General features: G+C 38.5%; 1 protein-coding gene across 3 annotated transcripts in view; it reads right to left on the reverse strand.

Annotated features, from left to right (window-relative positions):
* The window catches only part of GABRA3 (gamma-aminobutyric acid type A receptor subunit alpha3), a 307132-nt gene that overhangs the window by 184726 nt on the left and 94530 nt on the right, over nucleotides 1–27876 (reverse strand). For all 3 annotated transcript variants that reach the window (XM_058712480.1, XM_058712478.1, XM_058712477.1), the window contains one exon: nucleotides 15236–15401. In XM_058712480.1, coding sequence (XP_058568463.1) covers nucleotides 15236–15375 — 140 coding nt within the window. In that variant the 5' untranslated portion in view covers nucleotides 15376–15401. The remainder of the gene's footprint in view (nucleotides 1–15235; nucleotides 15402–27876) is intronic.

The raw sequence follows: 27876 nt of genomic DNA on the forward strand, positions 1-27876 counted from the left end.
TGTATCACATTGATTGATTTGCGAACATTGAACCAGCCCTGCACCCCAGAATGAGTCCCACTTGATCACGGTGAATAATTCTTTTTATATGCTGTTGAATTCGATTTGCTAATATCTTATTAAGAATTTTTGCATCCATATTCATCAGGGATATTGGCCTTTAGTTCTCTTGTTTTACTGGGTCTCTGTCTGGTTTAGGAATCAAAGTAATACTGGCTTCATAGAATGAATCTGGAAGTTTTCCTTCCCTTTCTATTTTTTGGAATAGCTTGAAAAGGTAGGTATTATCTCTGCTTTAAATGTCTGGTAGAATTCCTCCGGGAAGCCATTAGGTCCTGTATGCTTATTTGTTGGGAGATTTTGATAACTGATTCAATTTCTTCGCTGGTTATGGGTCTGTTCAAGCTTTCTGTTTCCTCCTGTTTGAGGTTTGGAAGTGTGTGGGTGATTAGGAATTTGTCCATTTCTTTCAGGTTGTCCACTTTGTTGGCATATAATTTTTCATAGTATTCCCTGATAATTGCTTGTATTTCTGAGGGATTGGTTGTAATAATTCCATTTCATTCATGATTTTATCTATTTGGGTCATCTCCCTTTTCTTTTTGAGAAGCCTGGCTAGAGATTTATCAATTTTGCTTATTTTTTCAAAAAACCAAGTCTTGGCTTCGTTGATCTGCTCTACAGTTTTTTAAGATTCCATACTGTTTATTTCTACTCTGATCTTTATTATTTCTCTTCTTCTGCTGGGTTTGGGATGTCTTTGCTTCTCTGCTTCTATTTCCTTTGGGCGCGCTGTTAGATTTTGTATTTGGGATTTTTCTTGTTTCTTGAGATAGGCCTGGATTGCAATGTATTTTCCTCTCAGGACTGCCTTCGCTGCGTCCCAAAGCGTTTGCATTGTTGTATTTTCATTTTCATTTGTTTCCATATATTTTTTTTTAATTTCTTCTCTAATTGCCTCGTTGACCCATTCATTCTTTAGTAGGGTGTTCTTTAACCTCCATGCTTTTGGGGGGTGCCTGGGTGGCGCAGTCGGTTAAGCGTCCGACTTCAGCCAGGTCACGATCTCGCGGTCCGTGAGTTCGAGCCCCGCATCAGGCTCTGGGCTGATGGCTCGGAGCCTGGAGCCTGTTTCCGATTCCGTGACTCCCTCTCTCTCTGCCCCTCCCCCATTCATGCTCTGTCTCTCTCTGTCCCAAAAATAAATAAAAAACGTTGAAAAAAAATTAACCTCCATGCTTTTGGAAGTTTTCCAGACTTTTTAATGTGGTTGATTTCAAGGTTCATAGCATTGTGGTCTGAAAGTATGCATGGTATGATCTCAATTCTTGTATGCTTATGAAGGGCTGTTTTGTGACCCAGTATGTGATCTATCTTGGAGAATGTTCCATGTGCACTCGAGAAGAAAGTATATTCTGTTGCTTGGGATGCAGAGTTCTAAATATATCTGTCAACTCCATCTGATCCAATGTATCATTCAAGGCCCTCATTTCTTTATTGACCGTGTGTCTAGATGATCTATCCATTGCTGTGAGTGGGGTGTCAAAGTCCCCTGCAATTACCACATTCTTATCAATAAGGTTGCTTATGTTTGTGAGTAATTGTTTTATATATTTGGGGGCTCCCGTATTCAGCGCATAGACCTTTATAATTGTTAGATCTTCTTGACGGATAGACCCTGTAATTATTATATAATGCCCTTCTTCATCTCTTGGTACAGCCTTTAATTTAAAATCTAGTTTGTCTGATATAAGTATGGCTACTCCAGCTTTCTTTTGACTCTCAGTGGCATGATAAATAGTTCTGCATCCCCTCACTTTCAATCTGAAGGTGTCCTCAGGTCTAAAATGAGTCTCTTGTAGACAGCAAATAGATGGGTCTTGTGTTTTTATCCATTCTGATACCCTATGTCTTGTGGTTGGCACATTTAGTCCAATGACATTCAATGTTATTATAGAGAGATATGGGTTTAGAGTCATTGTGATATCTGTAGGTTTCATGCTTGTAGCGATGTCTCTGGTACTTTGTCTCACAGGTTCCCCCTTAGGATCTCTTGTAGGGCTGGTTTCGTGGGGACGAATTCCTTCAGTTTTGTTTGTTTGGGAAGACCTTTATCTCTCCTTCTCTTCTAAATGACAGACTTGCTGGATGAAGGATTCTCGGCTGCATATTTTTTCTGTTCATCACATTGAAGATTTCCTGCCATTCATTTCTGGCCTGCCAAGTTTTAGTAGAGAGATCGGTCACGAGTCTTATAGGTCTCCCTTTATATGTTAGAGCACGTTTATCCCTTGCTGCTTTCAGAATTTTCTCTTTATCCTTGTATTTTGCCAGTTTCACTATGATATGTCGTGCAGAAGATCGATTCAAGTTACGTCTGAAGGGAGTTCTCTGTGCCTCTTGGATTTCAATGACTTTTTTCTTCCCCAGTTCAGGGAAGTTCTCAGCTATGATTTCTTCAAGTACACCTTCGCACATTTCCCTCTCTCTTCCTCCTCTGGAATACCAATTATGCGTATATTATTTCTCTTTAGTGCATCACTTAGTTCTCTAATTTTCCCCTCATACTGCTGAATTTTTTTTTATCTTTTTTTCAGTTTCTTCTTTTTCCATAATTTTATCTTCTAGTTCACCTATTCTCTCCTCTGCCCCTTCAATCCGATGTGGTCATCTCCATTTTATTTTGCAGCTCATTAATGGCATTTTTAGCTCCTCCTGGCTGTTCCTTAGTCCTTGATCTCTGTAGCAATAGATTCTCTGCTGTCCTTTATACTGTTTTCAAGCCCAGCGATTAATTTTATGAATATTATTTTAAGTTCTTGTTCTGTTATAATGCTTAAATAGTTTTTGATCAATTAGTTAGCTGTTGTTATTTCCTGGAGGTTTTTTTGAGGGGAAGTCTTCCGTTTCGTCATTTTGGATAGCCCCTGGAGTGGTGCGGAACTGTGGGGCACTTCCCCTGTGCTGTCTTGAATAACTTGCTTTGGTGGGTGGGGCCACAGTCAGACCTGATGTCTGCCCCCAGCCCACCGTTGGGGCCACAGTCAGACTGGTGTGTGCCTTCTCTTCCCCTCTCCTAGGGGTGGGATTCACTGTGGGGTGGCGTGGCCTGTCTGGGCTACTTCCACACTGCCAGGCTTGTGGTGCTGGGGATCTGGCATATTAGCTGGGGTGGATCAGCAAGGTGCACAGGGGAGGGAGGGGTAGGCTCCACTCTCTTTTCTTTCGGAGGTCCACTTCGGGAGGGGCCCTGCGGCACCTGGAGGGAGTCAGACCCGCTGGAGGGATGGATCCACAGAAGCACAGTGTTGGGTGTTTTCACAGTGCAAGCAAGTTCCCTGGCAGGAACTGGTTCCCTTTGGGATTTTGGCTGGGGGATGGGCGAGGGAAATGGCACTGGTGAGCGCCTTTGTTCCCCACCAAGCTGAGCTCTGTTGTCCGGAGCTCAACAACTCTCCCTCCCATTGTCTTCCAGCCCTCCGGTTCTCCAAGCAGAGCTGTTAGCTTATAACCTTCCAGATGTTAAGTCCTGCTTGCTGTCAGAACACACCCCATCCAGCCCCTCTGCTTTTGCAAGCCAGATTTGGGGGCTCTGCTTTGCCAGCAGGCTGCCCCTCTGCCCCAGCTCCCTCCTGCCAGTCCGTGTAGTGTGCACCACTTCTCTCCCCTTCCTACCCTCTTCCATGGACCTCTCGTCTACACTTGGCTCTGGAGAATCCGTTCTACTAGTCTTCTGGCGATTTTCTGGGTTATTTAGGCAGGTGTGGGTGGAATCTAAGTGATCCGCAGGACATGATGAGCTCAGTGTCCTCCTACGCCGCCATCTTCCCCAAGTTCTCTAAATTCAAGTTTGTTAACATGCAGTGTAGTATTGCTTTCAGGAGTAGAACTCAGTGATTCATCTCTTACATTTAACACCCAGTGCTGATCTCAACAAGTGCCCTCCTTAATGCCCAGTCTTAATGGGCTCATTTAGCCCATCCCCCCACCCACCTCCCTCTAGCATCATTATTCATAATAGCCAAAATGTGGAAACAGCCCAAATGTCCATCAACTGATGAACAAATAAAAATTTAGTATATCAAAAAAAGTGGTAAAAATAATTTTTCTTGATCGTTGGAAGATGGCTGCATAGGAGGACGCTGGGCTCTCCGCGCATCCTGATGATCACTTAGATTCCACCTACACCTGCCTAAATAACCCAGAAAACCACCAGAGGATTAGCAGAATGGAGTCTCCAGAGCCCAGCGCAGACAAGAGGCCCAAGGAAGAGGGTAGGAAGGGCGGCAAGGCAGTGCGCGCTTCACGGACTGGCGGAAGGGAGCTGGGGCAGAGGGGCAGCCTGCCGGCCAACCAGAGCCCCCGAGTCTGGCTTGCAAAAGCGGAGGGGCTGGACGGAGTGTCCTCTGACAGCAAGCGGGAATTAGCATCTGGGAGGTCATAAGTTAACAGCTCTGCTCGGAAAGCGGGAAGGCTAGAGGACAAAGGGAGGGAGAGTTGCTGAGACCAGGGATGACAGAGCTCAGCTTGGCGGGGAACAAAGGCGCTTGCCAGCACCATCTCCCCCGCCCATCCCCCAGCCAAAATCCCAAAGGGAACCAGTTCCTGTCAGGGAACTTGCTTGCACTGCGAAAACACCCAACGCTGTGCTTCTGTGGAGCCACCCCTCCGGCAGCGGGTCTGACTCCCTCCCGCTGCCACAGGGCCCTTCCTGAAGTGGATCACCTAAAGAGAAGCGAGCTAAGCCTGCCCCTCCTGCCCCCGTGCGCCTTGCCTACCCACCCCAGCTAACATGCCAGATCCCCAGCACCACAAGCCTGGCAGTGTGAAAGTAGCCCAGACGGGCCATGCCATCCCACAGTGAATCCCACCCTTAGAGAGGGGCCACACCAGTCTGACTGTGGCCCCAGCAGTGGGCTGGAGGCAGACATCAGGTCTGACTGCAGCCCCGCCCACCAACTCCAGTTATACACCACAGCACAGGGGAAGTGCCCTGCAGGTCCCCAGCACTCCAGGGACTATCCAAAATGACCAAACGGAAGAATTCCCCTCAAAAGAATCTCCAGGAAATAACAATAGCTAATGAACTGATCAAAAAGCATTTAAATAATATAACAGAAAGTGAATTTAGAATAATAGTCATAAAATTAATCTCTGAGCTTGAAAACAGGATAGAGGACAGAAGAGAATCTCTTGCTACAGAGATCAAGGGACTAAGGAACAGTCAGGAGGAGCTGAAAAATGCTTTAAACGACATGCAAAAGAAAATGGAAATGACCACGGCCTGGACTGAAGAGGCAGAGGAGAGAACAGGTGAACTAGAAGATAAAATTATGGAAAAAGAGGAAGCTGAGAAAAAGAGAGATAAAAAATCCAGGAGTATGAGGGGAAAATTAGAGAACTAAGTGATACACTAAAGAGAAATAATCTACACATAATTGGTATTCCAGAGAAGGAAGAGAGAGGGAAAGGTGCTGAAGGGGTACTTGAAATAATAGCTGAGAACTTCCCTGAACTGGGGAAGAAAAAAGGCATTGAAATCCAAGAGGCACAGAGAACTCCCTTCAGATGTAACTTGAATCGATCTTCTGCACGACATATCAGAGTGACACTGGCAAAATACAAGGATAAAGAGAAAATTCTGAAAGCAGCAAGGGATAAACGGGCCCTCACATATAAAGGGAGACCTATAAGACTCATGACTGATCTCTCTTTTGAAACCTGGCAGGCCAGAAAGGCATGGCAGGAGATCTTCAATGTGATGAGCAGAAAAAAATATGCAGCCAAGAATCCTTCATCCAGCAAGTCTGTCATTTAGAATAGAAGGAGAGATAAACGTCTTCCCAAACAAACAAAAACTGAAGGAATTTGTCATCACTAAACCAGCCCTACAAGAGACCCTAAGGGGAATCCTGTGAGACAAAGTACCAGAGACATCGCTATAAACATAAAACATACAGACATCACAATGACTCTAAACCCATATCTTTCTATAATAACACTGAATGTAAATGGACTAAATGCGCCAAAACCTGACTCTTGATCTTGGCTCAGGTCATGATCTCATAGTTCATGATTTTCAGCCAGGGCAGAGCTTGCTTTAGATTCTCTCTCTCTCTCCCTCTCTCTATGCCCCTCTCTCTCACCATCTCTCTCTCAAAAATAAATAAATAAACTTAAAAAAATTAAAATTACTGTGCAGGAAATGACATCAGCAAGATGGAGGGCTATGAAATCCCAAAACTCATCTCACCCCAACAAAAGAAGAAAACTAACAAGAACCATAAACAACTATAAACTGAAGAAAATAGTGCAGGGAAAACTCTAGATAAAAAATAACCAGCAAAAATCCAAGGAGCTCAAAAATTGAGGATGGCCACATAGAAAAGTACAGGAAGAATGTTACCTGTATCATCCCATCCCCTAGTCAGGATCTGCTCAACTCCTGGAAGAATGCCCTCATAAGGAGTTCACCACACAGGGAGGAGAGCAGGAGAACTCTAGGAAGCCTCACCATTGTGAATATTTGCAGCTTTTGCTATAGACATCTCCCACAGTCTTCACTGATGCTGATCTCAGCTTACAGAGCATGGAATGTCCCTGTCTTCATCTATCCCCCAGGATGGAGTTGTTTCCGAGGTAACACTTACCTTCAGGGGGCCCAGTTGCTTCTATGCCCTATTCTCAGAGATCTGGCATCAGAGTACCTGATAATACATGAAACTGGAGCTGTCACTGCTCTTACCAACCCCTGTCCCCAGGTCACCATTTGTCTCACCATTACCAGGACAGCCTCCAATACCCTGAGTTCCCCCCCACTCAGGTCACAAGTTGTGCTTTGACAGTCATTATTTGGGCCCTGCTGCTGACTTCCTTATCCCCACTCACCAGGTTCCATGTCCTGGCTCTGGGTTGTTATTGCAAAGAGTGCTACTACTGTCCTGGCCAACCCCCATCTCAGGTCAAGACTCTAAACTGTCATTGCTGAGATGGGCTGTCATTTCCCTGAACTCTGCCCCCTGGGTTCCAGGCCATGCCCCATCATTGCCAGGTGTGCTGCTACTATCCTGAGCCCCATTTTCCCCAGCCCAATGGTAGGTTGTAGCTCTGACCCATTGCTGGGACCAGGCTGCTTCTACACTGAGCTCCACCTGAAAGTCCCCAGGTGAAGACTCTGAACCATCATTGCCAGGGTGCTACTGTTGACCTGAATCCTACCTCTAAGGTTTCAAGTTGGGTCTCTGACCCATCATAGCTGGAGCCAAGCTCATTGCCCTGAGCTTCATCCCTTGGATCCTAGGTCACATGGCTCTGAACTGGAATTGCCAGGGCTGTGCTGCCACTGCTGTGCCCAGCTCCCTAAATCCCAATATATGCCTTTCATAGACTACCATGAGTTGTGTTGCTGCCGTCCTGTGACTGCCCTTGGAGGACATAGTTGAAACTTTGACTCACCATCTCCAGGCTGTGCTACCACAGCATCTTATCCCTGGACCCAAGCCACAACTGCACCTTGTCATCTCGGGGCTTGAATGCCAGTGCTGCATTCTCTCCCACCAGCTGGAATTATAGCAGTGAGCCCTTGAGACCTAGGTACTGGTTCCATGATATATCTACATAGGCCCACACCCTAGACACCAGTACCATAGCTACAGCAAATGTGCCTATGCCCCAAGACAAAGATTCTGTGGTAGTTTCACATGAACCTGATTCTACAACACTGGTTCCAATAATTCTCCAAGGGCTCTGAGTGTCAGGACATCCGTCCAGGCACTGGGAAGGATCTTCTTGGCTAGGAGTGTCAGGACATCCATCCAGGCACTGGAAAGGATCTTCTTGGCTAGAACGTCCTCCCATGGGCAACCAAAGGGAAAGGGGAGAACAGGAAGACCCTAGCAGCCTTAGCCTCTGAATATATAGATAGCCCTACCTGGTACTACTACCTGCAGGGCCTCTGAAGCCTTAACCACAGAAAATCCCTAAAGTCTGGCCAATGGCAACCTCAGCCAAAGGAATAGGACAGAGACTTTACCACTGTGCCTTCTCAGGAACCAAAGATGCTGGATCACACCCAGCTGACACCCTTAGAGCCACCTCTAGGTGAAAGTCGTTTACTACTGAAGCCACTTTTAAAAGACTGTAAGAGGTAACAGCATGCTCAAATGGGCAGACATCAATGCAAATCCATCAAAGACATGACAAAGCAATGAAATATGACACCACCAAAGGAATAAAATAATACTACAGTAACTGAACCCAAAGAAATGGAGATCTGTGAGTTAACTGAAAAAGAATACAAAATAATGATTTTTAAGGACGTTCAGTGAAATTCAGGAGAGCACAGATAGACAAATTAATGAATTCAGGAAAACAATACATGAACAAAGTGAGAAATTCAACAAAGAACTAGAAATCATCAAAAGAACCAAACAAATTCTGGAGATGAATAATACAATTAATGAAATTGAAAATGCAATAGATAGTTTCAACAGTAGGTTTGATCAGGCAAAAGAATCTTTGAGCTTGAGAACAGATCTTTTCAAATTATTCAGTCAGAGGAGAATAAATAAATTAAAATGAAAAAGAGTGAAGAAAGCCCACAAGAACTGTGGGACATAATCAAAAGAAACAATATTTCATTATGGAGGAAGAGAGGAAGAAGGGGACAGAAACTTTATTTAAAGAAATAATGGCTGAAAACTTCTCAAATCTGAGGAGAGATATGGTTATCCAGGTACAGGAAACTCAAAGATCTTCAAAGAGAATTCAACTTAAAGAGATCTTCACTGAGACACATTATAATCAAACTCTCAAAAATTAAGACAAAGAGAGAATCTTGAAAGCAGCAAAATGAAAAAAAATCACATACAAGTAAACTCTGATAAGACTATATAAGCAGATTTCTCAGCAGAAACCTTATTAGTCATAAGAAAGTGGAATGATATCTTCAAAATACTCAAAGAAAAAAAACCTGTCAACCAAGAGTACTTTACCCAGCAAAGCTGTCATTTAGAAATAAAGGAGAGATAAAAAGTTTCCCATACAAACAAAAGCTGAGGGAATTCATAACCACTAGACCTGCCCTACAAGAAATGCTAAAGGAAGTTCTTCAAGATGAAATAAAAATGTGCTCATTACTAATATGAAAACATACAAAAGTATAAAACTCATTGGAAAAGGTACAAATATAGTCAAATTCAAAATACTGATTGGGGTATAAGTCACTTTGAAATCTAGAATATAGGTTAAGAGACAAAAGTATTCAAAAATAGCTATAGCTACAATATTACATTAATAGATACAAAATATAAAAATATTCAAATGGGAATATCAACATAAACTGTCAGGGGGGGCAAGTAAATATATAAAAGTTTCTTATGCAACTGAATTTAAGCTGTTATCTGCTTGAAATAGATTATTATAACTATAAGATATGTCATGAAAGCTTTATGGTAACAGAGCAAAAACCTATAATAGACACAGAAATGATAAAGAGAAAAGAATCAAAGCAAACCACTACAAAAATTTATCAACTCACAACAAAAGATAGCAAGATGGGAAGAAAGAAACAGGAACAACAAAACAATCAGAAAGCAATTCACAAAGTGATTATAGTAAGCTCTTATCTATCAATAATTACTTTAAATGGAAATTGATTAAGTTGGACACAAAAAGACTGGATAAAAAAAACAATACTCATCTATATGCTGCTTACAAGAGACTCATTTAGGCATTAAGAGTACTCACAGGCTGAAAGTGAAGGGATGGAAAAACATATTACAAGCCAATAGAAACCGAAAGAGGGTACCTATATCTAAGTTACACTTAGATAAATCAAAATATACTTTAAGTCTAAAACTGTCACAATAGACAAAGAAGGTCCTTATAAAATGATAAAAAGGTCAATTGATCAGGAGTATATAATAATTATAAACACCTATTCACTCAATATTGTAGCACCTAAATATATTAAAAAATTATTAACAGATCTGAAGGAAAAAATATATAGAAAAACAATAATAGGGCACTACAATACCTCACTTTCAACAATGGCTACATCATTCAGATGAAAATTAGTAAGGAAATAATGGATTTTTTTTTTAATATGAAATTTATTGTCATACTGGTTTCAATAACCAGTGCTCATCCTAACAGGTGCCCTCCTCAATGCCCATCACACACTTTCCCCTCCCTCCCACCCCCCATAAACCCTCAGTTTATTCTCCATCTTTAAGAGTCTCTTATGGTTTGCCTCCTTCCCTAACGTTTTTTCCCTTCCCCTCCCCCAAGGTCTTCTGTTAAGTTTCTCAGGATCTACATAAGAGTGAAAACATATGGTATCTGTCTTTCTCTGTATGACTTATTTCACTTAGCATAACACTCTCCAGTTCCATACACATTGCTAAAAAAGGCCATATTTCATTCTTTCTCATTGCCAAGTAGTATTCCATTGTATATATAAACCACAACTTCTCTATCCATTCATCACTTGATGGACATTTAGGCTCTTTCCATAATTTGGCTATTGTTGAAAGTGCTGCTATAAACATTGCAAACTAGGGCAGCCATTCTGAAAAAAAGTATGGAGGTTCCTCAAAAAATTAAAAATAGATGTACCCTATGACCCAGCAATAGCACTGGTAGGAATTTACCCAAGGGATACAGGAGTGCTGATGCATAGGAGCACTTGTACCCCAATGTTTATAAGGAAAAAATGGATTTGAATGACACCTTCAACCAAATGTACCTAAAATAGGTACAGAATACTCCATCCAGCAGCAGCAGAATACATATTCTTCTAAGTTTACATAAAATATTCTCCAGGATAGATCACAGGTCAGAAAATGTCTTAAAATTTAATAATATTTAAATTATATCAACTATCTTTCTACCACAACAGCATGAAACTAGAAATCAATAACAGGAAGAAACCTGAAAAATTTGCAAATATGTGGAGATAAAATATGTTTTTGAACAACATAGAAGAAATCAAACATGAAATAAATATATATTGAACCAAACAAAAATGGAAGCACTACATATCAAAATATAGGAGATGCTGCAAAAGCAGTTCTAAGAGAAAAATTTATAGTGATAAAGGGCTAGATTAAGAAATAAGAAAGATCTCAAATAAACAACTTCAAGGAATTAAAAATATAACATACTATGCCCAAAGTTGGCAGAAGAAAGGAAATAACAAAGATCAGAGTAAAAACAAAGTAGAGACCAGAAAAACAATAGAAAAGATCAATGAAACTAAGAGCTAGTTCTTCTTTTATTAAAAAAAATTAATGTTTATTTTTTTAATGTTTTATTTATTTGTGTGTGTGTGTGTGTGTGTGTGAGAGAGAGAGAGAGAGAATGTTGGGAGTGTGTGTGTGTGTGTATATATATATATATATATATATATATATATATATATATGTATGTATGTATATACTCAGCCATAAAAAAGAATGAAACCTTGTCATTTGCAAGGATGTAGATAGAGCTAGAGTGTATTATGCTAAGGAAAATAAGTCAGAGAAAGACAAATACTATATGATTTCACTCATAGGTGGTGGAATTTAAGAAACAAAACTGATAAACATAGAGGAACAAAACAGAGAGGCAAACCATAAAAAAGACTGTTAACTATAGAGAACAAACTGAGGGTTCCTGGAGGGGAGGAGGGCAGGGAGACTGGTTAAATATGTGATGGGTATTAAGGACGGCACTTTCTGGGTTGAGTACTGGGTGTTGTATGTAAGTGATGAATCAGTAAATTCTACTCTTGAAATTAATATTACACTCTATGTTAACTAACTGGAATTTAAATAAAAACTTGAAGTAAAAAAGAAGTGGATAAAATAATACAGCAAATGGATTTTTTTCAACACACAAAAAACATCATTAAGAAGTTTTGAAAACAAGCAGACAAAAAGAAGCAGCTTTGGTAAGTATCAGAACTACCAGTGTTTACCGCATATTTTAAAGTTGTATTGGTTTCTTAATTTATAGCAAATACAAATGCAGTGCCGACCTTAATATTTAGAGCCAAGGTTTAACTAGTTTCATCCCTCCAAAACATCAGTTGTCCTGGACTTGGAAGAAAGCAACCCCCACAAAAAATATTTTAATGCCCTTGTATTAAATCCAATCATTTCTCTTAGCTTTTTCAAGGAGGATTTCTTGGCCTCCTCTTTAATATAATTACTAAAAGTTTTGGCTATCTGGTTTTCTAAGAATCAATAGGATGTAAAAAAAAAAACAGTGTAAACAGGAGAGGCTGCAATTCACTCTGAGCATCGAGACACAAAAAGAAAAATAGAAACATAGAATTAACATAATGAATGTTCTTTATGATGATCATAAAGTCACCAAGAGACTATTTTCTTTCAAAATTTGTATTTAAGATTATAAGAAACAATGCAATACATTTTTAAAAGAACTTTTAAGAACTTTATTCTCAGAGTTAAAATTTAAAAGACTTTAACACTTGAAAAAAATAAAGTTCATGTATTTAGAACTTCCATCTCTCATGGCCCAATGAAATCAGATTCATGAGGAGTTAATAAAACAGAATTAGTCTATATTTCCAGTCTGGAGTGAAAAACAAAAAGAGCTTCATTGGCCAAGTTTCTAAGGGCATATTTGTCTAGTTCTGTAACCCTCAGCCCCAGGAATTACTGTTGAAAATGCTGATAGATGGAAAGACTCAGTGTATTAAGATAATCAACTCTGCGAAAATAATTAGGAACATACTTCCAAGAATATGGGACAGTAGCCAAGAATAAAACAACAACACAAAAGATACTACCAAATAATAAGAGATCTTGTGTAATACTTAAATATTTCAAGGCTAAGAGGATCATTTCTAATAATAATATTCTCTGAATGAAATGGAGTTTTAAAATCAAAAGAAGTTTAATACAGCTGAGGAACACAGTTTGGTGACTAAGAAATAAGACTGCCAAGATGGGAGGAGGCTGGGTTACAATGGGCCTTATAAAATCATGTAAAGGAATTTGGACATTAGTCTAGGGACAATAGGAAGCAATTAAATGACTTTAAACAGAGTAGCTATGACTCAACATGCATTGTAGAAAAAATATTGGCTACAGAGTAGAGGTTAGTTTGGGTGGGAGCAAGACATTAGGAAGTAGGACCAACTAGAGACTCTTTTTAATTTTTTTTAAATGTTTACTTATTATTGAGAGACAGAGCATGAGCAGGGGAGGGGCAGAGAGAAGAGGAGATACAGAATCTGAAGCAGGCTCCAGGCTCTGAGCTGTCAGCACAGAGCTGAATACGGGGCTTGAACTCACGAATAGTGAGATCATGACCTGAGCCAAAGTCGGACGCTTAACTGACTGAGCCACTCAGGTGCCCCAGACCAACTACAGACTCTTACAGTAGTCCAAATGGAAGACAATATTGGGCTAAACTTGGGTGGTAGCAGAAAAGTTAGAGGAAAGTAGATGAATCAAAAGATGTGGGAGGTAGAAATTACATATCTTGATGAATAATTCAATCTAGAAAGTGAAGGGTAGAAAAGTGGCAAAGATGATTCCAAGTTTCTGGCTTGAGCAATGGGGTGCATAGTAGTGCTATTGACTAAAATAAGGAAACTGGAAGAGGAGCATATCATGTTTGTTTGTTTGTTTGTTGTTTTGTTATTGTTAAGAGTGGGGGAAAGAGATGGAGATGATGGGACTACTTTGGACATACTTAGTTCAAGGAGTTTATGGAACAGCCAAGTGGACATGTCCAATAAATAAATATAGAGGTCTGACATTCAAGAGAAATTAGGAATGACAATTAAGATAAGAGTCATAGGCATATGTAGAAGGTTATGTCATGGAGATAGATTAAATCACTCAGAGTCTGTATGGTAAGAACACCTAAAACAAAATAAAGAAAAACATCAACACATTAGTGATGAACAAAGGAAAAGAAGATTACCAAAAAGACTACAAAAGATCTTTATATCACAAAAGCTTTTAATACAGCTGTGTAATATTGTGGAAAATACTATAGAAAGCATAGCCATAAAAGTATGAAAAAAATAGGTGTATTATGTACTGTTGGTATTATGTCCAGCCCTCTTTTACTGGACCAGTGAAACTGTCCCTCTGCTACTTCAAGTATTAACATTGGCTGAAGGAAATCACCTCACCTGAAAATACTGGGGAGGTTATGCCTTCCTCCAGGCAGCCCACGGGCAATGGCTGATTAAGAAGTGTCTACAGAAGTCCAGGCCCCTTGCCTGAATGTAGGCCAAATCTGTAGTACCATTCATCCCCATGGGTCAAATGGAGGCTATACTTCAAATGAAATCACATCTTTCCTTTACTTTTTCCCCTTCCTGACCTTGCTTTCCTTGCTTCCTTACAAGTTTCTCTGAGCACACTCTCTATAAATTATATGCTTTTGAATCCTTGTCTCAGGCCCTGATTCTAGAGAACTTAATCTAAGAAACGGAAATTGTGGTGTCTCTGAAGTAAAAGAAGGAATTATTCTTAAACCACTTATTTATATTTTATGCATGCGTGTGTGTGTGTGTGTGTGTGTGTTATTTCACAAGAAAAGGGAGTTAAAGAGGGAGGGAAGAATCAACAAGTTTGAATGTTGCCACATGATACTAAAAAAAGTTAAAATGTTAAATAATATAAGAACAGACAAATGTTCATTTTAGTAACAAAGCCAACATTGGCCACCTTGGTTGCAGATATTGCATTAGAGTCATGGGGTTGGAAGTCAGAGTGCAGCAGCGGAAGAATGGATGAGAGGTGAGTATGTAAAGGGTAAATAAAACTGCTTCTTCAAGAAGTACAACTGGAAAGAGGAGAAAGGATTTAAGGCACTATTTGGAGGGAGGATTTTAAAACTTAACATGGGAGGTTCTTGATCACATTTAAATGCTAATGGGACATTAGCAAATGGGACAGAGCCAATAAAAAGGGACAAGATCTAACAGAGAAAAGAGACAACTGAATGCAAATGGTTGGAGAGAACTGCTCTTAAGATGTTACAGAGGGAATTTAAACATGGGCTAGAGAGTTGCTCAAAAAGACCTTTGAGATCTATTTCTACCTTGAGAGTCTGAGCTGAGGATGTTTTTAAAAATACAATGTAATGTCTTAGCATCAGGAACAGGAGTACCTAAATTCATCTGAGAAAAAAATCAAAACTTTTGGTCTAAGGCAAGAATTTATCACAGTTGTCTTTTGTTCTAGGAGTTAAACATTCTTACCCGCCAATATCCTGCTTCACAAAGTCCCCAGGTTCTTGTCGTCTTGATTCCCCTTGGCCAGTTGTTCCAGGAAAAGTATTAATCAGGAAAAGAAGCCCAAGGCTGCTTGTGTAGAAGTGACTCATTTGTGTAACTATCATCTTCTTAGCCACCAACTTGGAGAGACCTGTGAGATTCATGTTCAGGGAAAAGAGGAATGAGAAGGGGTAGAAGACAAAAAAGAAAAATGGGAAAAAATATTTTATTCAACTCTATTAGAGCCATTTAACTTCCCTAGTATCCAGTTACTAAATGATTACTGAGACAATTCCCTTTCCCCAGTTCATCAATGCCACCAAAATTTACTCCCAACATACTGCTTTCTTGAATATTCCAAAGTCCATTCAAGAAAGAGTAAAGAGCTCTAAATCAGTAATTTGGAGTCATAGGTTAGTTCCATCTCTTTCCCTGTCTTCTCTCAGCTGCAGTTACTTTTTCATAATTCGAGTTTAAAATAATCCTCCATGTCTTCATTTTCCTCCAATGCCTTTGCCATAGTTAACTGTGTAACATTGTAGGTGATATTAGAATTTTAAGACCTGAACTCTCTTTATAGCATGTTTGAGAGTGATTCTCATTTGATAAAATTAAGCAACTTTCCAAAGTATCAAAGGGCTTGGAGTAGATGAACTGTTTCCTCTGAATCAGGTTGAGAAAATGCTGAATGATGAAACACCATGGCTCTTGAATAGAAATCTAATGTTTCCCCATAAAGAGATATTTGAGAGCAAAGTCAGCCCCATATAGAAGCCACAACATAAAGAAATCCAAGCATGTCCTCTTGGTACAGAAGACCCTTAAAATGGTACGAAAATTATAGTGATGATAGAATTATGTTATTTAGAGTTGCCTATGTGCAAGGCTATTTTATGAACTCTGGACTGGTGGGTGTTTAGCTAAGACATGGGGTTTGAAAACAGTATAAAGTGGCACTTTCTTGCCATCTATGAACCTTATGGCTTGAGTCTAAGACACCGACCACTTGAATGATACCTAATTCTGATCCAATACCATACTCTTTTTAAGTCCTATCAGTGGTTTCACTTCCAGTGAGAATAGAAGGATATAAAACTATTTTTCCAAGGAAAGTTTATGCAAGGGACTAATATGTAAAACAGATACTTAGTGGAGAGCTATTGTGGTTGATAAGAAGATAAAGAACAAATCTTTTTAAATTTATCCCACCCCCCAAAAAACAGACATTAGGTTCTATACTCAATTGTCTTCTTGAATCTTTGTGATGAGAAAACATCTATTTTGAGTTGCTGCCTAGGCATTTTATACTACGCAACCCTGCTCATACCCAGAATCTCGACATTTAAATTTATTCATTTATTTTGAGAGTGGGGGCAGGGGGATGGACAGAGAGAGAGAATCCCAAGTACGCTCCATGCTGTCAGCCTGGAGCCTGACACAGGATCAATCTCACAAACCATGAGATCATGACCTGATCCAAAATCAAGAGTCAGACACTTAACTGACTGAGCCATCTAGGCACCCCAAGTCTGGATATTTAGATAAGGACCCAAGCTTATGACTTCTACCAGAAGTTTTTGCTTTGCTTTTCCCACAGCATCTTTTCAAATAACCACTTAGAATTGAGCCCACAAAAAGTTAGTGATCTCCATCCCAACCACCTCATAAGTAACAAGTACTTGTGACCTTGCTTTTTATCTCCTGCTAGCTTGTGACCTAGGATGGAGGACTGACATTCCCCCAGCTCATTCTACTTCCCTGTTCTGGGATTTGTAAGTAAATGAATCTCGTGACTTTATTTCTTTTGTGTGAATGTATTAAAACTGCACCTGCAAATCAAAACAACCCCAGGGTTTTCACTTTTGCAAAATAGAAGCTTGTATGCTGAGGGAGCTACCTGTTGACCTTGTGTGGGTGGTTCATGCCTCTTCGTTTATCGGGTCATAATCCACATATTCTTTTTATTTTTTTATTTTTAAAATTTTTTTTAGTGTTTATTTACCTTGAGACAGAGACAGAGAGAGACAGAACATGAGTGGGGGACGGGCAGTGAGGGATGGAGACACAGTATCCGAAGCAGGCTCCAGGCTCCAAGCTGTCAGCACATAGCCTGACGTGGGGCTCGAACTCATGACTCATGAGATCATGACCTGAGTCATGATACTTAACCAACCGAACACCCAGGCACCCCTGCATATTCTTAATTTAATACACCAACTATGGGTCTCCCTCAACAGAATCTGGTACAGGCATAGAAAACTATGATATGGAAAAGATGAACTTCTGACATGAAGAAATGCCCACATTACAGATAGAAATAGTCATAACATTAGATTGTGTCATAAAAAATTGCCAATATTTGACAATGTTTGCTTTATAAAAACAGCAATTTTTTATGTTCAATTTAGTATATGGGCTGTGACATTCATGATTTATTAACTGTACAAGAGTTGATGGTCATTTTACAGAAATGAACAGAAACCATACAATTCAGAAAACCATAGCATATAAGTAAGAAATTATGGTGCATGAACAGATGATTCTGGGGCATGAGAAACATCTATAGTGTGAACAGTATGATATATGCTTGAACATCTATAGTTCTTTAGCATAATCTAATGTTGTATGATTACATGATAAATATTAATGCTCAAATAATCATGATGCAAAATTAACAATTGCTGTACAGGAACAAAGAGACTTGGTATCGTATATGAAGGCCAAATTGCAAAAATAATCCATGGAATATGTGACAGAACTATGATGGATGCTCAGAAAACATAAGTACATGAGCAATAATCCTGAGTATATGACAAGACAGCCATGCTGCATGAACAAGGAGACTCAGTGTGTGTGTTTCAACTACACTATCCTACTATATACTATGGGTTATGATTATGGAAGACAAGCATTTATTTTTAGTTCTCACACTAAGAATAGATGCCAGTGATGCAGAAGCAAATGTCCATGATTTAGAAGCATAAAACTATGATATATCATATGATGCATAAAAGACAATTTTATATCAACTCGGACTAAGGTACATGTTCACATAACTATGAGAATATAGCCATCACCTATAGAAGAGATTAGACATAATATGTGTCCTCCAACTACCATAAAGTTTTGTTAATAAACATCATTATTATAATTCATGTGAATACATTTGTGCATAAAACCATTTGACCATAGTATGTGTCAGAAAACCATAGCACATGAGCCTAATAATCACTGAGCAAGAGAACAGGGCCTTCATAAACAATTCCTTAAGACATTATACATGATCAAAAGCATGCCACTGGACTATTTCACAACAATGTGAATATAGTTAACACTAATAAACTGTACATTTAAAAGTGGTTAAGATTTGTGGCACCTGGGTGGCTCAGTTGGTTAAGTGTCTGACTTCAGCTCAGGTAATGATCTCATGGTTCATGAGTTTGAGTCCAGTGTCGGGCTCTGTGCTGACAGCTCAGAGCCTGGAGACTGCTTCTAATTCTGTGTCTCCCTCTCTTTCTCTCTCTGCCCTTCCTCACTCAGGCTCTCTCTCTCTCTGTCTCTCAAAAATAAACATTAAAAAATTAAATAAAAATAAAAAATAAAAATGGTTAAGATTTGTTATGTTTTTTTTTACCACAATTAATTTTAATTTAAAAAATGCTACTGGAACAGGTAGCCTTAGAAAGTTATCAAATATGTACAAAACCAGCCTCAGCCCTTGTATGTATATAGAAAAATGTGACACATTAGCAGATATTAACATTAAATGAACATACATCCATGACACATGCTCAGATGACCATCAAACAAACACAAACAAGGACTGTAGGACATCAGACCCTTAAAATTCTTATGACAAGCTTGGTGAATTTTCAAGTGACCATAGTGCATAAACTAAAAACTGTAACACTTAAAGATCCTTCAGCTAGAGCCTTTAGCTGGAGACAACTAAAGTATACTTAGACAACCATGATGTGTGTGAAGAGGTATTTTGTATAACAGTTCTTAACCATGATGTGTGCATACACAATGTGTGTATCATAGCAACCATGATCAGGAATTAAGTGACATGGTTTAGGAGCAGATGGCCATGCTAGCCAAGTGGACTGCATGGTGCAGAACAGAAGGCTATGGTGCAAAAGTAAACAGACATCCTCAATTTTTTTTTTCACTAAAGGGCTAAGACACAGATGCAAGTGGCCACAATGAAGAACTGATATTTTTAGTTATCATGATCAATAGTGAATAAATAGCTATTTATAGCATATGAACAAAGAAATATAGCACACACAACCATAGTGAATAAAGTGAAAATTATAGCAAGGAAACATCACATAATAACATGGCTATTTAAACCACTATGCTGCATGAACAGAGTATAAACCTAATACTAGTTTTAAAGTTAGTGTAAAGAAGCCAGGCCACAGTGCAAAAGTACACAACCATGATGTATGCTTATATAAGTACAGCACATGGATAAACACCAATAACCTATGAACTTACAACCAATGAGCATATTCAGATAGCCATGGGCTTAATAGCAGATGCCTGCAATAGGAGCAGACTGACTATGAAATAGGAGGGACAACCCGTGTGCAGGCTAAGATAATCTTGGTGTTAGAATGGGTTGTCTGTGGTACATGAACACACAATTTTGACACTTGCTTAAGGCACCATAATACGTGATTGTACAGCCAAAATAGCAAACGGTTACTGAACCAATTGAGTCTGCTCAAGAGCTAAAGAAGAGTACAAGTAACAAATCAGAGGGAAATACTATCTATAAGGTGATGACTTATAAATTAATATCTCTATATCAGATATCGCTGCAATCCATATCTGTACTAAGATTACTGAGAAGTATCTTAAGCCTAACATGTTAAAATCTGAGGTTCAGATATTCATTTGCCTCCACACACAAAGTCGCCCTGTAGTCTTTGCCATTTCAGGTAATGGTAATTCTACCCTTCCATTTGCCCAGAGTAAAAACTCTGATGTCATCTTGACTCCTCTTGTGTCATACTCCACATCCAATCCATCAGAAAATCTCATTGGCATTCTACTTAAAAAGAAACATATCCAGAATAAAACCACTGGTTGTCACCTCTGCTGCTATGACTCTGGCTCATTATATCATTGTAAAAGCCTCTTAACTGGGCTTGTTGACTCTGCCCTTGCTCCTCTTACAGTCTTTTCTCTACACATATAACAGAGCGAACTTTAATAGTGTTAGGTCAGATCACATCTCTCTTCTGTTCAAAATCCTCCAATTTCTTCCCAGATCAAAAGCCATGTTATGATCTACAAAGACCTATATGATCTAATCTCCAAATAGCTGGCTAACCTTATCCTCCACTACCCTTTTCTCTCACTCCACTTTAGCCACCATGGCCCCCTTGCTGCCAATTGGATATTCCAGCCATGCTCCAGCTCTAGGGCCTTTGCAACTGCTATTGCCTCTACTGGGAATATTCTTCCATCTAATTTCAAGATACTTTGCTCCTTCTCTCACTTCCTGTTTTTGTTCAACTATAACCTTTCTCATTGAGGTCTTCCCTGACCATCCTGTCTAAAATTTCAATCCTTCCTTACATCCCAGATACTTCCTATGCAGTTGCTTGCTCTATTTTTCCTCATTTGTACTTCTAATATATATTTCATATTTTTATTATTGTCTGTTATTCCAGTAGAATATAAGATCAATGAGGACAAGACATTTTGCTTGTTTTATTCACAGATATATGCCCAATGCATAGAAGAATGCCTGATAAATAATGCATACTTAATAAATAGTTAATTAATGAATTTTATTTTGCAAGTCACATCCATAAATGAGGTAAGATAGTATAAAGGATAGGGTATAGAATAGGCTTTGGAACCCACCAGATCAAGGGACTACTAGTACTACCAAATACTAGTTGTGTTAGGCTTTAAAGACTTCCTTCTTCATGTAAAATGGGGATAACAATCTTCATAAGAATTCTAAAGATTAAATAATATACATAAGATGCCTGGCTAAAGACTTGGTACCAGGATGAGTCTGCTGCTAAATCCTGTCCAAATATAAATTCATTTTATCACAAACTTTTGAGCACCTACTATGTACAAGGCACTGTTACAGCATATTCTTCAGTTAGGATTCCTAAATATTCTTTACCTCAGTGTCTAGAAACTACCAGATACTGATACTCTGCCCACCAACTCCCCTATTGGATGCTATGAGGCACTATCTGCCACAACTTTACCTGAACAGGCATCCCAAGCTGCTACTCAGATACTACAAAGCCAATTCTCACATTTCTTTGCCTCAGTGTGTCACAAGAGTTTCATTTGAGGCCATATAATTCCACTTAGCTTCAAAGCACAGCCATTATTAAAAGTTTTGGAGCCAGAAACATCTTAGTGCCAATTCTTGATATACCACACAGAAATCTGACATTGAGTGAATGATTTGACTTAGCATTCTCATCTATAAAATGTTGATAATGACAATAGTACCATAGAGGAGTGTTATGAGAATTAAATGACATAATTCACAGGTAGAATTAAGCCTTATGTTTAACATATAGCAATCCTTGGTCACTGTAAGCTACAGGTCAATTCCTTGACCTCTTGCTGTCCAATGAGCCTCAGCTTCACCATAATCCAGTCACTCATTCATTTATGGTCATATCCTAAATCTTGTCATTACAAATCCATGATCTCAAATAACTATCTGACCACATCTTTACAACACTTTTCATTCAGTACCTTTATACTGTCAATTCTTTTAGCCTCCTAAACTTTAATCCCTTGATCCTGCCACCTTTAAATTGCCCATTATCACCTTCATGTTCCTACTTCCTTTCTTGCTGCACTTAGGTTACATACATAGTTCATAATTAATATCATTAAAACCATTCTCTGGTATGTATCTTCAACGCACTTGCTTCCCTCTTACTCTATTGTAATTTCCTGGAAAAACATAAACCCTAGTTAAATCCATCCTTTTGCCTGCAAATGAGCAGCTAAATATAGCTGGAGAAAAATGCATAATTATGCTTGACTGGTCTGTCTTTAAATTTTTCTTCACCATACTTCAAATGTGCCATGATCCTTTTACATTTGCCAAAAAATTTTACTCTTCCACTCCCTGAAACAGCTATTATTATTTTTTTTACTTTCTTTTAAGTCTCCAGTAACTCCCCTCCTAGACTCTCAGAAGACAACCTTGCTTCTTATTTTACCAAGAAAAGTAAAACAATCAGAAGGCTTCATTTTCTTCCACATGTGCCCTGGATTTCATTCCCTGTCTCCTGCCCAAGGATTTTACTTCAGTGATTTTTTTTTTATCTCTCCCACACTTATCAGTTTTCTTCTCTCCACTGACTCATTCCCTGTAGCATAAAAAATGATATAATATCATCCATCATTTAAAAAAGAAAGCCTTCCCTTGACCTATATTCCCTTCCAACCCTTTCCTAACATGTTCTCTTCCTTTTATTGTAACTCATTTTAATAATTTTTGATATCACTATCTCAACTTCCTCTCTTCTCATTCTCTCACACCACTTATACCAATCAGGTATTTTCACCTATTACTCCACTGAAACCACTCTTTTCATTCATTCAAAAGTTCTGGAGCACCATTTACATACCAGGCACTGTTCTAGGTGTTGGGAATACAGCAGTCAACAAGACAATCAAAAAGCAAATAAAGAGAAGAACACTAGACCAAGAACTCCTCTCTCATACACACCCCACGTCAAATTCACCTATATCCAATCCACATCTATACTTTGATTTCTTTCTTCCATAACCTACATCCAAACTATCAGTTTATCCTTGTGACTTCAAGACAGATTCAGACTCTGACCACTTCTTAACACCTCCAGTGCCCACAAACTGGTATAACCCATCATCTCTTACACCCAGAGTAGTAGCCTCCCAACTGGTCTGCTTCCTCTCCTGCCCCCTACAGTGCATTCTCTGCACAGCAGCCAGAATGAGGTGTTTTTTTTTTTCAAATATAAATCAGATTATATCACCCCATTCTCAATTTTTTATGTACATTTTCATTGGATCCAAAGTACTTGCCATGGCCTATAAGAATATATTTTATTTGTACACTGCCTACCTCTGAATTTCACCTCTTTCTACTTGTTTTCTCCCTACTCATATTAAGTTCCTACTATTCCTGGAAAACACCCAAGATGTTCCTGCCTTAGGGGCATTGCACTTGTTCTTCCCTCTGTGATAAATGCTCTTCTTCAATATATCAGTTTGGTTCACTCCTTCACTTTTTTTAGGATTCTAGTCTTGTGTCAGCACTTCAGAGAAACTTTCCCTGATTACTATTATCTAAAACTGCATATTTCTTCCTCACTTCTCTCTACTCCCTTACCCAGTTCCATTTTTTATAGGATATAGCACTGCATAAAATTACATTGTATATTTATTCTCTGTTTCCCCCACTAGATATAAGCCGCATTAGTACAGAAACATTATATCTTTTTCTGGGCCACAGAACAGTGCCTGGCACATCGTAACTACTCAATAAAATATTTGTTGAAAAACAGAGAAAATACTTTCATGCCTACTTTCATGTAGGAGTTCATGCCTACACTATTCTAGACATCTTTTCCTTCCCAGAGATATATTCTTAAGACTATCTTTCCCTCCTAAAGCCTTTTCCCCATGTTTTTTCAATCCTTCACTTTATGGAAAACAAATGATCCTATGTCCTCAACCTCTGAACAGAAAAATCTCCCTTTCTCCTTTCTATAAATGGATTTGGGTTGACATCAAAAACACTACTTCACAGGGGCGCCTGGGTGGCTCAGTTGGTTGAGCATCCCACTCCGGCTCAGGTCATGGTCTCACGGTTTGTGAGTTCAAGCCCCTCATCGGGCTCCGTGCTGACACCTCAGAGCCTGGAGCCTGCTTCAGATTCTATGTCTCCCTCTCTCTCTCTCTCTGCCTCCCCTGCTCACGTTCTGTCTCTCTCTCTGTCAAAAATAAATAAACATTTTAAAAAAAACAGTACCTCAATAACTTTCCTCTTAAGTGTAGATGTGCACATTCCCATACATCATGCAACTGAGGGACAGGATCAGAATTATCTCATATCCTGAATGCCACTTTGAAATTATTCCTCCTCTGTGTGCACACACTCCTTGTCATTTGAGGTTCATGCCACCTATCTGTATCACTCTGTGCCTTCATTAGTCTTCTGTCAACCTCCTTGTAGCCTTTTCACACTGACTCAAAAACAGTGTTCAGCTCACACTTTTTATGTCCTTCCATCATCTTCAGTATTTCATTATTGATGTTGATAATGTATCTATCATGATTATTTGATCTACACAATCCCCATGACTTTCTCTTCTTTTCCAGTATGGCAGATCTGTGCCCATAGACACATTCTGTATCGTATGCATAATTACTCACACATCACAAATGTTAAACTACAGTAACTCTACTTTCTGTCATTCTGTTATTCTTCTAGTTTTTAAATATTACTTCTATTCTATTCACTCTTTGAAATTAGCGTTGTCTATTGGTCCTTCCATCATCTTCTAGTCTCTTGCTGTTGCATAGTGTTACTTCTTTTCATTTCAAGGCTGAACCAAATAAAAAATTACTCTTTTACCAGCACTTTATATATCCGAACTTCCATTGTATTTGCCCAGAAATACTTCTTTGGACCAATGAAAAAAATCTGTGTTCCCTTGGACTGGTGAGTGATGCTTAAGAAAATTCCACAATCATGCAAATCAGCTGTAGGACAAACCTGTCTCCAATGCCAGCACCATTATATGATCTTTTGATCTGTCATGAATCAGCTCTCTTCCCTACTCTTCTCAACTGTTCTAAACTTTTGTCATTCTTTCCCAAGTTACCGATCCAAGGAAATTTTCATTTTCTTTAGTAAAAATCCAAGATTATCAAGGACAAAACATCCATAGGAGACACTAACAGTGCTTTACTTATATCCTTTGTCTTATATCTCTTTGTCTAAGGACTACCCTCCGGTTGTTGAAACCCACTTTTGTCTGTGCAAATTGAAAATCAGAAGTGCCTGGAAATTTGAGTCACCGACCTAGAATAGCCCTTAACCAGGATTAGCATGTGCAGAGGTTCAAATACTACAGCATCCCAATGGGGACAAAACTGAGATGTGACTAACACTGTCTCATAATACTTGGCTTGACATATTCTTGCTTGTTCTCTTTCCCTTCCTTGCTCCATTTTCCACTCCTCTATAGATTTTTTGGGGGAATGCTTCTTAATAAATCATTTTCACATAAATCCTAATCTCAGAACCTGCTTCTGTGGGACCCAATTTAAGACATCAGCCCTGTCCCAACCTATAAAATTTATTCATTTTTATATTTATACTTACTTTCTCTTCCATTCATTTAAGAAAGTAATATTAACCTGTCCCTTTAAAGATTACCTATCAACCTTAGATTTTAGACTATCTTTTAGACTATAAACATAATCAAGTTTCTCTCATCCTAAAAAAATATCCTATTAATATGTTCCTTTTTAGTTATCTTCTTCCCTTTCTCTATCAAGGTTTTTAAATGGGTAATTCACAATTGTTAATCTCAACTTACTCCTCTTCTATTTATTATTTTATCAACTATTTTCTACCTTCTTCTTTGACCACTTCAATGAAACTATTATCTCAGTGTGCTCATTTCACTAAAACTGCTATGTCAGTGATCACCAATAATGTTGGTATTAAAAATATAAACCACATCTTAGAGCACCTATTGGATTAAACTTCCTTCTACCTTCCCTCCCTCCTTTATTTATTTCCCTTTTCCTCCTCTCCTTCTTTCTAGCACTGATAAAAACCTCATCCTCTGAAATTCCTTGGGCTCCACGTTACCATGCTAGTTATACTACACCTTTGACCATTTCTACTCTATCTCTTTTGTAGGCTTCTCCTTTAGAGGGATAGTTCTAAAATTTGAGGCTTCCTGGCTTGGGATACGATTCAAGATATATTTCCTATCAGACACAAATGGTGAAAAAACTATATAATCTATACTGAAAAAAGCTTAAAATATCTGAATATAACAAAACATTATGAATAGTAAACTAGGAGACTTGAAATAGAACAGAATACAACTTCTGGAAATAAAAGGGCTTTGAAAAGTAAAGTGTATGTATTAATACTACACATACTACATATAAATAGAAACAGATTACCTATCTTCTACACCAGAAGAGAAGAGAAAAAATAAAATAACTTAAGAAATACCAATCCAAATAAGAAACAAAAGAAAACAAAACAGGCAGGATACATAGAAAACATTAAAAGTTGACAATTTGGGGGGCACCTGGGTGGTTCAGTTCGTTGAGCATCTGACTCTTGGTTTTGGCTCAGGTCATGATCTCATGGTTGGTAGGATCAAGCTCCATGTGAGGTTCTACAATGATAGCATGGTGCCTGCTTGGGATTCTCTTTCTCCCTCTACTTCTGTCCCTCCCCACTCGCACATGCTCTCTCTCTCAAAAATAAATAAATAAACATTTAAAAATCAGGATAGATAAAAGATTTTAACAAGATGAGTAACAAATCTGACCTAATGGAAATATATAGAATAGTATATCCATTGGTGGCAAAAAATATACATTATTTTAATCTCACTAGATATATTTTCAAATTATTATTTATTTATTTTGAGAGAGAGAGAGAGAGAAGGGACAGGAGGGGCAGAGAGAGAGGGAAAGAGAGAATTCCAAGCAGGCTCTACACTGTCCCCACAGAGCCCAACACAGGGCTCAATCTTGGGAACTATGAAATCATGACCTGAGCCAAAATCAAGAGTAAAATGCTTAACCGACTGAGCCACCCAGGTATCCTCTCACTAGGTATCTTTACAAAAATTTACAAGACTATAAAGAAACTTACAACAAATTTGAAATGATTAAAGTAATATAGGATATATATATTGGACATATATATATATATATGAAACTTATCAAAAAATAAAATCAAAATACAAATTATAACATCATAAGTGTACCATAACTAAATGACTATTAAAACTAATGGCATGCAGCTAACAGTACTTAAGGAAAACATGTGGCCTTATATATGTATATAAAAAAGGAAAAAAAAACTTAATGGGCTAAGAAAATCAAAATAAGCCCATAGAGAAAAATGATACTAATAAAGACATGAGCATCAATTTTTGAAATAGAATATAATTTATAAAAGAAATGATTAAGAAAGCCAAAAGTCGATTCAATGAAATAACTAACAGATTATGAATGTAGTTGAACAACTTTATGATAACACATTTGAAGATTTAGGTGAAATGAACAAATTCCTAGAAAAATATAACTTACTAAAACAGGATCAGAAAGAAATTAGAGAAAATGAATAGTTCTGTAAGCAGTAAATAAATTGAAATAATAGTAAAAAAAAAAATGCCCCCCCCAAAAAAACCCAAGGCTAGATGCTTTAACCAGTGAGGCTTGCTGAATATTCAAGGAAGAAATAATGTAAATTATATGTAAATTTATCCACAAAATAATGAAAGATGCAACATCCCTATATCTGTGTTACTAGATTAGCATAACCTTAATACCAAACCCTGACAATGACAGCATGAGAAAAGAAAATT

Source organism: Neofelis nebulosa, chromosome X, assembly GCF_028018385.1.
Source record: "Neofelis nebulosa isolate mNeoNeb1 chromosome X, mNeoNeb1.pri, whole genome shotgun sequence".
In the NCBI taxonomy this organism is placed as follows: domain Eukaryota; kingdom Metazoa; phylum Chordata; class Mammalia; order Carnivora; family Felidae; genus Neofelis; species Neofelis nebulosa.